This window comes from Acartia tonsa, chromosome 12 (genome assembly GCF_053477335.1).
Source record: "Acartia tonsa isolate MP-2025a chromosome 12, ASM5347733v1, whole genome shotgun sequence".
NCBI classification, from domain to species: Eukaryota; Metazoa; Arthropoda; class Copepoda; order Calanoida; family Acartiidae; genus Acartia; species Acartia tonsa.
In genome coordinates, this window is record NC_137271.1 from 19410307 (window position 1) to 19424501 (window position 14195).

At 33.1% G+C, this 14195-nt stretch overlaps 1 protein-coding gene across 2 annotated transcripts in view; it reads left to right on the forward strand.

The window, feature by feature from the left end:
* Nucleotides 1-14195, forward strand: part of LOC145334138 (uncharacterized) — a 121920-nt gene that overhangs the window by 50612 nt on the left and 57113 nt on the right. The window contains exon 1 of one of the 2 annotated variants that reach the window (XM_080179440.1): nucleotides 12307-12637. The exons of the other annotated variant lie outside the window; for it this stretch is intronic. Coding sequence (XP_080035566.1) covers nucleotides 12426-12637 — 212 coding nt within the window. The 5' untranslated portion in view covers nucleotides 12307-12425. Of the gene's footprint in view, nucleotides 1-12306; nucleotides 12638-14195 lie in introns of those variants that run through there. 2 annotated transcript variants of the gene reach the window in all.

Sequence of the window (14195 nt, forward strand, 5' to 3'; positions counted from 1 at the left end):
CCTCTCGCATAGCCGCTAGTAATTCAAAAAGTTCTGTATTTGCCCCTCCCTTTTTCCCTGCATTTTTTCCCGGCCCTCCTGGGGCATTTTTGATTATTTTTTTTGATATTTGCTTTTTTAATAATGGCCAAAAAAAGGGTTTAGGGGCTTTGGTTTTAATTTTGGATTTTTGGGCCTTATTTTATTGGTTGATGATTTTTTTTGTATTTTATAAAATGCCTTTTAGTGTAATATAAATAGTAGTCAGTTTTTTTTGTCAGAAGCATAAGATCTCGGAAACTGCTGGTCCGAATTGATTTTACTTTTGCTAGTTTTAGGCTATTTTCATGATTAACTAATCCATCCCTAAGTGGCTAGGGGCGAAGCAAATTTTTAAATTCATATCGACTTCTTTCAATAATGTTTGATATGTTAAATTATAATATGGGGGGGTTGGCTACATTATAAAAACGGAGATTTTTACTTGGGGGTGGGGGGGGGGGGGTCAGGTATATTCTCCTATTTGTTATGGGTTTTGACCCAACCCCCCAAACATAAAACTTTGGGCACCAGTGTTATATTCAGTCCAATTTCCCCTCCCTCCCTGAGATAGATAGATAGATAGATAGATATATAGATAGATAGATAGATAGATATATAGATAGATAGATAGATAGATAGATAGATAGATAGATAGATAGATAGATAGATAGATAGATAGATAGATATATAGATAGTAGTTAAGTCAACAAAACGCAAAAGGCTAAAAAGAAAATATTGACACAAAAAAATACAAACACAAGAAAAGAAAAAAACATAGAGAGCGAAGCTTATGAGATATTGAAATGGATTTAGTAAAAGATGTTGCACATAATGATAATACTTTATTTCATAATTATAATACGTAACAAATAAACAGACATATGTATTACTGTGATATTTTAGAGATGCTACGATTTTTTATATAAGTTTCATCGCCTCCCTAAAAGTAAACTAAAAAACTTCCTGATTTTGGCGTTAAAGTCAATCTATCTATCTATCTATCTATCTATTTATCTAATCTAATCTATATGTGTCTGACTGTCTATCTATCTATTTATGTGGTTGTCTATTTATTTAAATAATTTAATTTTTTGCCATAACTAACCCAACGTGAAAAATCTGGAAATTTGCCAATCCACTTGTATATAAGCTGGTTCTAAAACATAAATCATCAAACTATGACTATTTAATTACAGCTCCAAACAATCTACAGCAATACTGTCACTCTACTGCTATGAAATAAATTTAGAAATTTTGTGAAATTTGATAAAATTTGCTTCATTTTAAAAGTACAGACTTAAAGATTTTTTTGTCTCCTCTTTTATTGGTGCAATTTTGGCATTTAGAAGTCAGTCAGGCATTTTAGAAATGGACTTTTTAACCAATTTTTGTTTTAATATAAAAAATATTAATGATAACAAAAATGTATCCTAAAAATTGTAGATTAAAAACCACGAAACCTCTTTTAGAAAAAATTTTTGTCTGTCTGTTAAGATATCGCTAACCCCTGAACCGATTAAGTTCTCTAAAAGATCTCTGAAAGATATTCAGATTGTGTGGACTGATAGAGAGAAATATATTTCCTTATATGAAAGTAACAGTAAGTCTATGTGTACGTTTGTCTGTGTTTAGACTCTAACCTTAACAGGGGAGCTTCATCACGGTCCAGAGAAGGTTTATAACCAGAAATCGGCTCGAGAAGGGTGTAGATGCTAGTGGATTAAGAAAATAAAATATCCTTTATAAAAGTAACAGGATCTGTGTATGTCTGTAAAGAGGAGTCTCGCTAACCGCTCAACTGATACGGTGCTCCTTAACAATGTAACTTCTTATTGGTCTTGGGAAGATTTATAACCATTTTGCTAGAGGGTATCTCGACCAACCTCTGAAATGGGGATGTAGCCTCTAGGAGATTAATAGATCAATACATCTATAATACAAAGTAGAACGATGTCTGTCTGTCCGTCTGTCTGTCTGTCTGTCTGTCCCTTAAGATCTCGGTAACCACTGAACCGATCGGATTCTACTCTTCAGGGTATATACCTATTGGTCCTGTGGTGGTTTTAAGCTATTTTCTTGGGGGGTGGGACACCCCCAACCCCCCAAAAACAAAAAAATCCCCCCTACCATTTTTTTCTTTTTCTTAAGATTTCCTTGGTCCTTTAACGAATTTCGACTTAATTTTTTTTATCACCTCTGGGGGCAAAGCCCCTAGAGGCTAGGGGCAAAGCTGCTAGTAAATATATAAAGTTAGAAATATTGATATGTAGTAACCTACAAAATACTTTTAAAACAACTTTTACAAAAGAAAGCTTTTACTTTCAAGAGAGGAAAAGTGAATGTGTGTGTGTGTGTGGGGGGGGGGAGGGGTGTGTTTGTTTGTGTGTGTGTGTTTATTAGTGTAAGTGAGTGTTATAGACATTGTTAGAAGCGAAGCTACTCTCTTATTTATTAGTCTGTCTGCAAAAAATCAAATCAGTTTTCATGAGCAAGAGTTTAGATAGCCTAAAACCTGCTCAGTTGAGCCTGGCCTATAGGAATGTTGTTATCCTTGTTTGTAATTTTGTTAATGCTGCACAACAATGTATATAATGATTCTTGATATTATATTATATTAGCAAACTACTTTTGAGGGTCGGGAAAGAAAATAAGAATTATTGGAGTCCGCTTTTTAATGTTTCTTTTTCTCTTTTAAAACTTACGTTTGGAGGTATAAAACCCCTCTTATAGTGCAAAAGTTGGTCATAATGGCGACAAAATTAGAAGACGAAGAAATTCGCTCAATGTGACGTCATAAAAATGAGGGATTATCCATCTCTTTTTAGTTCCCACTCCTCCTTTCCTCATCCCTCATTTTTATGACGTTTTATTTTTTTGCGTGACTTTCTTCGTATTTCAAAATTACATCACATAAATATTATTATCATAAATTAAAAATATCAGTCTTGTACACTTTAATTGAAACTCAGATATTTGATAGAGATCAATAAAGAAGAAAATGTTGTTAATAATGAAACAAAAAGAAATATCATTATATAAAAGTAACATGATGTCTTCTTTTTCTGTCTTACTGTCTGTCTGTAGAGAAATATCTTTCTAACTGTTGGACGGACCATTACGGCCCTCCTTTACAGTGAAGCTTCTTATAGGTTCTGATTATGAAAAGATCTTTCAAAACAAGTTTGAGGAAGGGCAAAAAACTTAAACCCCTATTTTTGAATAAAATGCCTACAGAGGCCTCTATGGTCGTAGCCGCTAATACTATACATATTATAATAAAGGTCTGAACAAAAGTAAAAGTTATATATTATTTTTTCTTAGAGGGAAAAAACCGCAATAATACTTGTGGGGGGTAAAATGTCACAGGGGAAAATAATTGCAAAAAAAGGGGAGGATTTGTCTAGAGAGGAACTTTCTCGCTCTTGGGAAATATTTTTTTTGCCAAGGTCATTTCTTAACACCACTATGTGTGCAGACAATCAGTACTGTGCGACCACAAGTCTTTAGATAGATAATTAGATATCTTGATGGCAAGATAGAAAATAGAATTACAAGGATGACAACATCTATAATGCGAAGCTTAATATATCATAGTGACACCCATTCGAAAATTAACAAATGTAAAGTAATAACGCTTTTACTATTAAACACGATTTAAAAGTCCAAACGAAAATTGCGTAAATCTATCCTAAAACTAAGTAAATAAATTTGTACCTGTTCAAAAAATCAAAAAAAATCCTCCTGTTAAAAATGGACATACATGCCTATAAGCTATAGTTTTAAGCTATCCGTAACAGACTGAGGGACGTAATAACGGACCAAAAGCAAATGTAGAAACGCTTCGCCTTTAAAAATAGTCCATGAAACCAATACGTTTTAAGGTTCATTAAGATCTCGAAAACGGCTTGACCAAAGAAAGAATTGTTAAATATAATATAAGGTAAATGCCCCATAGTGATTTTTTGGCCTCCGTGGGGTCGGGAATAGGTTAAGCGAAGGGAGAGTGGAGGTGGGGGGGGGGGGGGGGGACGTTTTTTGCAGCTTTTTGAGGATTACACAGTTACAGGTTGGAAAATAAGAAGAATAAATATACTGTATACAACGGGTACTTCGAGGGAGGGGACAAGAGACAGTAAATTATTCAGGTATTCAAGTTTTATTAACAAATTCAATCATTCGTTGTTTACAAAAACTTAATTGTTCAAATAGCTGTGTCCTAATGTTTTAATTGACAGAGGGGTTAATTTTGATAATCTGATCTTTTATTGTATTATCAACTTATTTCCACTATATGGAATGAAAAAGTAGTAATGTTTAGTGATTTTTGAGAACTAAATCTTGACACCCTTATGGCAATATGTTTAGGATTTAACATTATTATCTCTCTCGTTCTATACCTTTCATTTTCACCCATACTCTCTCTCTCTCTCTCTCTCTCTCTCTCTCTCTCTCTCTCTCTCTCTCTCTCTCTCTCTCTCTCTCTTTCTTTCTTTCTCTTATCTATTTTCATTTTCAATGACCTTGTCTTCTTTTCCTGGCGAATATCATTCCAGGAGGAAAATATTTCAAATAAACAATAATAACTTCATGTCCGTACGTCAGTAATTAATTTTTTCGGGTAGAAACTTTAATTACTCCACTGCTATTTTATATAGGCTGTTTTATTGTTGGTCATAACATATATTGTGGTGGTTATTTTTATGAAGATCCACGAGAAGCTTTACTGTAAAGAAGAAGCATATCGGTCCAGCGTTTTCATGGTACTTACACACACACCCAGATAGACAGACTCATAGACATCATGTTACTTGAATATAAATATTATTTATCTAGATAGCTATCAATATGTGTTAAAAACACTTGCTATACCCCAACAATAACTCTAAAACGTCCTTGACTTGTCTAGTAGCAAAAAAAGACAAAAACATTTTTTTGGCAAAAAAAGTATTCCCCATGCTTTCTCATTTTTTCTCATGTCTCTCTCTGTCTCTCTCTCTTTTCTCTCTCTTTTTCTCTCCATGTCTCTTTCTTTCTTTAATTTCTTTTCTTTGGAATCGGCTGCGCCATTATCATCTATGGGAAGGGCAGTAAAATAGCCTGAAACTAACCCAAGACTTTAATATAAATATAAGACAATCACGGGACCTCTGTGAAGCTTCCATAAAATGGTGAACTCAATCGGTTCAGTAGATGTCAGGATATTGACAAAAAAAGACAAATTCTTTCTGTAATAGGATAGATAAATCTAAAATCTATCTTTCTATCTATTTTTTAGTAGCGAAGCTACTCTATAATTCACTTTGTCCGTCCGTCCGTCAGTCCGTCAGTCCGTCCGTCAGTCCGTCAGTCCGTAACGCTATGGGGGAAATGGGATTTACTCAGCTCCTATAAAAGATAAAAGGCTGAAATTTTTTGACAACATTCCCATCATTAAGGAGCACAATTAAGTATAAAACATCGATGGCGCTAGGACCGCTTTTTAGCAAGTTTTAGGCTATTTTTGTATTTTTCACATTTTTCTCATTTTTCTTCATATCTTCAGTGTTTATGGTGCGATTTTCAAAATTTTTTCAGTTATAGATATATAAATTAAATTTCCAGTCGTTTCAAGAAAACAACTATGACGGTCAGACTGCCTTTAAACAGGTTTTAGGCTATTTTTGTATTTTTTACATTTTCTCCATATCTTTGATGTTTATGGTCAGATTTTCAAAAAAAATTTAGTTATAGATATCAAAATTAAATTTCCTGTCCTTTAAAGAAAACAACTATGGACGTCAGACTGCCTTTCAGCAGGTTTTAGGCTATTTTTGTATTTTTCACATTTTTCTCCATATCTTTGGTGTTTATTGTACGATTTCCAAAAAATTTTCAGTTATACATATCAAAATTAAATTTCCTGTTGTTTAAAGAAAACAACCATGACGGTCAGACTTCCTTTTTGCAGGTTTTTGGCTATTTTCATATTCTTTACATTTTCCCCCATATCTTTGGTGTTTTTGGTTCAATTTTAAAACTTTTTTGGGATATCAGTATCAAAATAATTTTTCCCATTGTTATGAGCATCTTTTATGTAATTTACTTTGACCGTCATCATTTACAAAATAAAACAGGGTTTCGTGTTTATTTTCTCCAATAAATCAATTAATAAATACACTTCAAATCTACTTGTACATATTACCATCCATGATTTTATTTTTTGTGCTTCGCTACTTATGGATGTTGTCATCCTTGTTATAATTCATATCTATCAAAAAACAATTTCCTACCTAAAGATCTATATAACTTTCCATCTATATATCAAGTATTTTTATAAATGTATAAACCTCTAAATAAATAGCCTAAAACCGACAGACGTACAGACCAAGTAAGATATATACTTGATTATTGTTGACATGAGAAATCTTGATCAGATTATCTTTAATTCGAAAAAAACCTATATGTGATTTTCAGCTGTCGTTGGGGCCAACACTTTGTACTTAGTTGAATTGGCGAACTTTTATCTGCCCCCCAAATATAATTTTATATTTATTTTGCTTGTTGGCTGTAACTTATTCCTGAACATACATGAAGAATTATGGAGTAGTTTCGCTACTAAAAATTTCTCTTGTTCAAACGAGTGAACAAAATTGCATTAAAAGCAATTGATACAAATTTTTAGCCCTTTCACATCAAATAAACAAGGGTAAGCAGATCTAAAGGTAGCGCAGCAACAATAGAATTCAGAATTTAAGCTAACATTGGACTTTGGTGTAATAGTTGGGAGTGGGACACACAGTTGTTCAAGGACTTTGAGTACTCTTGATGGATTTTAAATGGTTGATTCTTAGTTAGGAGTGTTTAAACTTTTGAACAATAAATTTAATCTACTGAAGGGGTAATTTTATCATCATTTTAGGTGTATATCAATTTATTTTGCACTGCCTTATTCCTTTAGATCCCATATTCTGACGAAAAATTACGCCATATTGGCTTACCATTAGTCAATTGAAATGTATATTGGCCTCCTATTGGTAATTTAGTCTGTATATTGGCCTATTATTGGTCAAATTCTAGCTGCTAAAACTTGTTACACTTTGGAGTATTTATAGAAAAGCGTTGCTTTGGGAAATAGGGTAGCTCGTTTACGCAATTACACACACTCACACATTTAATACTTTTTTAGTAAACTTAGGGATGGGTTTTATAATGGAGGGAGGGGACATTGGACTATAAATCATACTGGACCCCAGAATTTTATAAACACGTTTTTTCATTCGCTGGCTTTGGGTATATTTATCAAATTTTGTTACACATTCAGTGTCCAAATGTAAAGGTGGTTAGTTTTGTTTGTCGTTATTTTTCTTCTATTATCTTATCCCTTTAAGTTCTGGGTTTTAAGTTGTTTTGTGACAGTAGCTGGCCAACATATTAAAAAGCTTACTGTTATACTGAAGCATAAAATATCCATAGAAACCTTAATTTTGTAAATATAGCAGTTTTTTTGGTATAAAACTTCACAAATTGTTATTTTATATGGGAAGATTTTTGGGGGATGGAAAAGGGTTATATTAGAAGCATTTTTGATTGTTAAGTTGATGAAAGTTAAGTGCTGTTAAGTCCGGTTGCCTTGTATAAATATTTTATAGACAATCAATCCTTTTATTTATAGTTAATAAATTCTATTTCTATTTCTATTTACATTCCAAAATTGTAAAGATCTAACGGAATATGCATTGGGACAATACATTGATACATAATTATATCCCCAAAGATGATGCACAAAACTATCCCTTTCGGTAGATTAAAAATATTGGTTGAAAAGTTTAGACACGACTAACCAATCAAAATGCAATAAAAGTACCCAAAGATATACATTATACAAGTTTTGGTACCCTCCTGTAAGTTATAGAGAAGCTGCACATATATAGAATGTCATCAAAATGTCCAAATTTCATGGTGAATTCAACCAATTTTTATAGACCCAAAAAAACTACCCTTTTCAATATCCTTTTTAAAGCCTTAAAATTGGAAAATGGAATAGTTAAATAACAAAAAAACTGGCCAATATTTAAAAAGATTTCGAACATAATACTTCTTGACATAACCAGCCCCTGTATTGGGCAGAAAAATAGCCTGAAACCTTCTTGGTAGCTATTTTAAGCTTTTCTTAAATAGAGATCACAATCGGTTAGGTAGTTGGCGAGATTGGACAAAATATAAAAAAAAAAGTTTTAGGGTAGTTTATCACTTTTTTGCGAATACTATCAGTAAATATTTGAACATATCAATTTAAAGCACTTATGAACAAAGTATATAGTAGCTGCGCTACTAATGTGCTCTTTTTAGACAAACTTACTTATTCTTTTATCATTGTCCAAAAAAAGTGTCATATGGTTTTTTTCGGCAAAGGTTTTGGGATGTTAAAAATCATACTTTGACAGTATGATTTAATGAAGTCAAAACTGTTTTTGTACAGTCATACTGCAGTTTTTATGTCACTCTAGAAACCACCCTTTAAATTCGCAACAGTAGTTTTAGTGTATAAAATTTTATGTGGGAAATTTTTTGAAATAAAAAATTAACAGAAAATTTATTTTTTAGCAGAAATGTATATTTTTAAACAAATAATAGAATATGTTAAACAAATATTTCATGTATGTTTTTTGACATTTCAGGTAAGACGTTTTACTGTACATACATTGAAAGATTTTAGAATATTAGCTAAACAAAGACTTCATTTTTGAAAAAGGATTTTTGCCCAGGTAAGAAATAATTAAATGGAAGGTGTCGTCAACAAATATAAAAATACCTTTGTTTGTCATCATCATCATCGCCATTTATCTCTTCTTTCCAGAGCATGGGCCACGCACAATGGTTCTCTATTTATCTTTGAATTGGGCCTTAGTAGAGGCTGCACTAAAAGATGATAAATTCTCATCTCTCAGTTCATCCAGGAATTCCCTCCTCCAGGTTGTTTTTGGTCTACCTGGTTTCCTCTTTCCCGTGAAGGGCCCTTTGTTTGTAGATATCTAAAATAAATTAAATTTTTTTTAAAATCCGGAACACAGTTAAAGTGTCGGATTGATTATGACGTAAAAAAATAGCCAATGAGAGTCCACTATAAATTTTACCATTGGTCAATAATAGCCTCTCATTGGCTAATTTTTTTTTACGTCATAATCAGTCCGACACTTTTACTGTGTTCAAAATCCGTCAATAAACAAGGTATTACAATACATTTGGAACTTAAATAAATTGAAATTAATAAGATAGGGAGATAGCTTGTTTATTTCTGTAGATCGAGTTAAGTTAGGATATATTTGGGTAAAGGCCCCGCAGGTGTGAAGCATAGGAAAAAAACTAACCCCGCCATTATTTTCAATAGATTAAAATAAGAGGAGGATGTTATCGATGCTCCATTGCCCCTTTGTGTGAAAGCACAATACTTTAAATTAAAAAAATGACTGCCCCAAATTTAAATCTTTATTAGTACCAAAATTCTAATTGTTGTTAATAAAATAGTGCATTTGGTTAATTTACAGACCTAAAACTCCCCAGACTTTATTAATACCCACCCCTGGGGTTGATTTTGAGGAGTGTGGGGATAATTGAACACCCTCCCCTGTCAAATTGTCTGGAAGCTACCCCTCTTGTAAAAAAATACTCCAAAATATCCCCTTTCTCTTTATAAGCCCATAAAATGATTTTTCTTTCTTTTAGCTGTGGCCAAAATCTACACCACACACCCACACACACACACACACACGCGCACACACACTGGCCACGTAATAAAAAAAACTACCCTTGCAATAAAACCACACACACACACACACACAGGCTGCATTTGCGTAGCCGGGCTTCGAAAATGCACCCACAAACGCACACACACTCCCAAACACACATACAGACGCATAACCCTTTGATTGCATGCACCGCGCATCGCGAAGCGCTCTTTTTTCCAACCCCATCCCCTTTTTTTTCACCATACATCCCCCACCCCTAAGTCACCCTTACACTACAGACATTTTTTGGTATTTATAGATTTCTAAAAATCACGCAACCTACGCGGCTTTAAATTCCGTACTATTTATGGGTTTTAAAGGCCAGAAAACGCATTTTTTTACATTGATTCATGTTTTAGGTAGCTCAACTAAAATTAGGGTAAAGGGTACTTATGTAAAAACTGCGTTAGGATCTAAATACATACATAAAACATATCTTATTAGTAATTTTTTTGCTGTTTTAAATTTTAAAAATATTTTCATTGATTTTCTATTTTTAGCAAATTTTAAGTATTGAAACCTCAAAATTTACTAAACCATCATGGTTTAATACTTAACTGCTATTCTTTATAATTGTAAGTTCCCCTGAAATTGGTTTAGCCATTTCCGAGATATTTTGGTACAAACAAAACAAGTTTACTACTCAATATTATTTTGATAAATTTTAAAATATTTTTCAAGAGCATTTTTTCAGTGGTTTAGATACTGAGGATAGACAAAAACCTGCCCAATCCTAGTACCTATGTATAAGAATTTTAGGATTCAAAATATTTAACCTTCTTCTTACATGCAGTATTACTGTACTACAATTTTCTGTTATTTTTTCTAAAATTTTGTTAGCTTGTTATTGCTTCGCTATAATTATTAGTGCAAAAAGTATTAGTGACTTCGCCCCTAGAGATTTTTTGGATGGGTGGAATTTTTTTTGAGTGTGTGGGGGGGGGGTGATGAACCATCACTGGACCCTAAGACACACAACCTTGTAGTTTGAGCGGTTACCGAGATTTTAAGGTCATATTACATTGGGAGTGTGGAGATACCCTCCCCAAAAATAGCAAAAGACCTTTCCTGTACCTATAAGAAGTTTTACTATAAAGGAGAACCATGTCGGTTCAGTGGTTAGCGAGATCTTTTGCTACAGACAAAAATACTTAAAAATACTTACTACTTTATATAATTGGATTTCAGCTTATTATTTAATTTTTTTTATTAATTTTAACCAAAATATTTCATTTATTTTTTATTAATCAATTGTGTATCTTTTAAATTTTAAAATTATAAACAAAGACATTAAGATTAAACATTCATTAGAGTACAGTCAAAGACGGACGGACGGACGGACGGACAGACAGACAGACAGACGCTTATAAACAACACTCAGGTTCACGCAACCCTTTCTTATACATCTTTGCCTAAGTTGCGTGTGCGTGCGTGTCTTTGCTGTATAGACATGCATACACACACACACACACACACACAGTATTTTTTCCTTGCTGATTTCCCCTTGAACTCTAAAAAGAGAGAGAAAGAAAGAGGGTTAAAATGCGAGAGAAAGAGGAGCTTTTTTCAAGCCCCGTGTAGACAGGAAAAAGATTTTAGAGATAGGGCCGCAAAAAAGGAGACGTGGATGTTAAAAAAGTAAGGGGGGGGGGTCGGGCTTGTTTTACTTTAACCCTATCCTTACCCCTTCCCTTCTTTCTCTTTTTTTTAAGTAACAATACACGTAGCCAAAAAAGTTGGAATAGTGAGGGACGATTCAATTTAAAGAGAAAGAAACCCACACACTTACACACACACACACACACACACACACACACATACACACACACAGGGTCTATTTGAAGTGTGGGGGAGGGGTAGACAAGGTAGAAAAAAGGGGGGAGGAAGTTTCTGTGTGCAGCTTTTTTACGTGCAGTCTAGCGGCCTTATAACTATCTCTGCACTCACACACACACACACACACTCACACACATAAAAACACACATACACGCAAAATACATTAAACACTTTACTTTTAGGAAAAATATAGTATCTAAAGGTGGTTCTTTTTAGTTACATCCCAAACCTTAAAAACCTTTTTTTCATTAAAGTGACATTAAAAAAACACTAATTTGCTATTATAGCAATATTATATAAGCGAATTAAAGAAAGAGAGTTTTAAAGTATGTGTGTGTATGTGTTGAGCTATTAAGAGGAGGCCTATCTCCCACCCCTCCCACTCTCTCTCTCTCTATAAATCCCGGAGGTAAATTTGCCCGTGGGTCGGGGCGTACACATAACCTGCCCCTGGGTACGTGTCCCCCCCCCCCCTCCTCCCCACACCCTCTGTCTCTTTTTTTTTCTACCTCTAGCAAAAAATAGAGAGACAAGAAGAGCTAAAAGTAAGCTAGTCAACTTCAGACCTTGTATTGCAACTGCAAAAAAAAATCAACAATTTTTTTCTGAAAAAAAAAATCTTCGAAAAACTTTGTCAAAAATTCACCATAATTGATTTGAAAATGTTAATTTATTTGAATAGTGTTTGATAAACAATTTTAACATAATGTCAGTGATTTTTATAAACTATTATCATAGCAAATAAACTTAATTTGATCATAAAACAATTTTAAAAGTGAAAATTTAATTTAAAAAAAAACTTTGATGGTCCAAAGTGGTCCCTCTCCAATGTTGGGACTCAATCCCGGGCTCCGGGGGATGGGTGTCGATCACCCCCTGCACAGCATGCTGCCAGGGTTCCCCCCGGTCATGACAACCGCGGGTGGGGGGCCGCCCGGCTCCCCCCAGCTGAACCTTCCAGGACCCCCGTCCTCGACTCCAAATATGTGGCCCTTTATCTGGTCACAAATTACAAAGTAAGTAAATAAAAAAACTTAACTTACGGCCTAAAACCGGTTTTCATAATGATCAAATTGGCAAATTAGTGAATTTACGCCTCTCTTCAATGCAAAATTACATAAAAAATACCGAAAAAACCACATGTTTGATTTTTTCCACTTATTTTTCAATGACAATGCGAAAATTTTGTGTTATCTTTTTATGCTGAAAGGCCTGACGTCATTTATGTTTAAAGTCCAAAGCATACTTTTGTTAAAAACTGCTTGAAGAAGCGTAGCAATTCTACAATTGTAATGCAATTTGGACGTAAATTTTAAATGCTGAAAGAATATCTTTTGATATATTATGTTTTGATATGCTTAATATTTATAACAAAGTTATAGTGGCTGCGGTTCTTTGGATTTCAGCTTACTTGTATACATTCGCAATTGATAAGAGAAAAATACAAAAAAATATTTTATATAAATTGAATTTTAAAGTTGGTAATATATTGAATGTTTATAAAATAAGTTTAAATAACTAGTTTGTTCTACCATGTAGTTTTTAAAATCATATTCTCTTAAATGCATCTCTTACTAGATGGAAAAATAGACTACCTAACAAACAATTTTAATACTGTTTAATAAACTAAATCTTTAAAACAATAATATTTAATGATTGACAGTTACCAATTCAAAGCTGTTTTACTGCTTTAAATATATGGCATCTGGCCGCTTTTTCAATATAAAAATATTGCTGCTTTTTAGCGGCTGCTAAGCCATGCAAGTTTTAATATCATTTAATAAAAATTTCTTTGATATGTAAACTAATAGCAATTAAATAAATAAATAGGTCTGGAAATTAATTAACACTTGTATAAAGGAAATCATAGATAATTAGTTACTTTAAATTTAGATTTTTAGGTTAAGTTATTAATATTTTTATCTTTTTTCATATAAATAAATATAGCTGTTAACAACTTAAATTAAGGGAGGGAGGGGACATTAGTCTGTTTATTATACTAGTCACCAAAGTTTTATAATAACGTGTTCTTATTGAATGGCTTAACAACTTTGGGGATAATTTTTGATTTGTTGGTTCATTAAGTGTCCAAACGTTTGAACCACATAATATTCTACAGATAGGATATTTTGGTGTATAATCATTGGTGAAGTACATCAATTCATCGGCCATTGACTTATCCCTTTAGATCCCTAGATAACTAGTTATTTTATCGCTACTTATTGACATAATTGTCTTTTTTTAAAGCGAAGCTTTTCTATAATAAGGGTCGGTCCGTCCGTCCGTCCGAGATAGTTAGCTTTTATTCGTTAATTTAGGCATGTTAGAATTGTCCTATCGATTTCAAACTTTGCATGGTGATTCCTGTAGTAGTTAGGTACGATTTAGAAAGCGTAGCAACTCTATAATCGTTACCAGAATGTCCGTACGTCCATTTTAAACATGTTGATTTTTTTTACTTTTTTAATAATATTATTTTATGTGATAAAATCATCCGATTGATCTGATTTTTTTATTACTGATTCCTATAACAATAAGGTACAATATTATGAGCGAAGCATCTCTATAATCAAG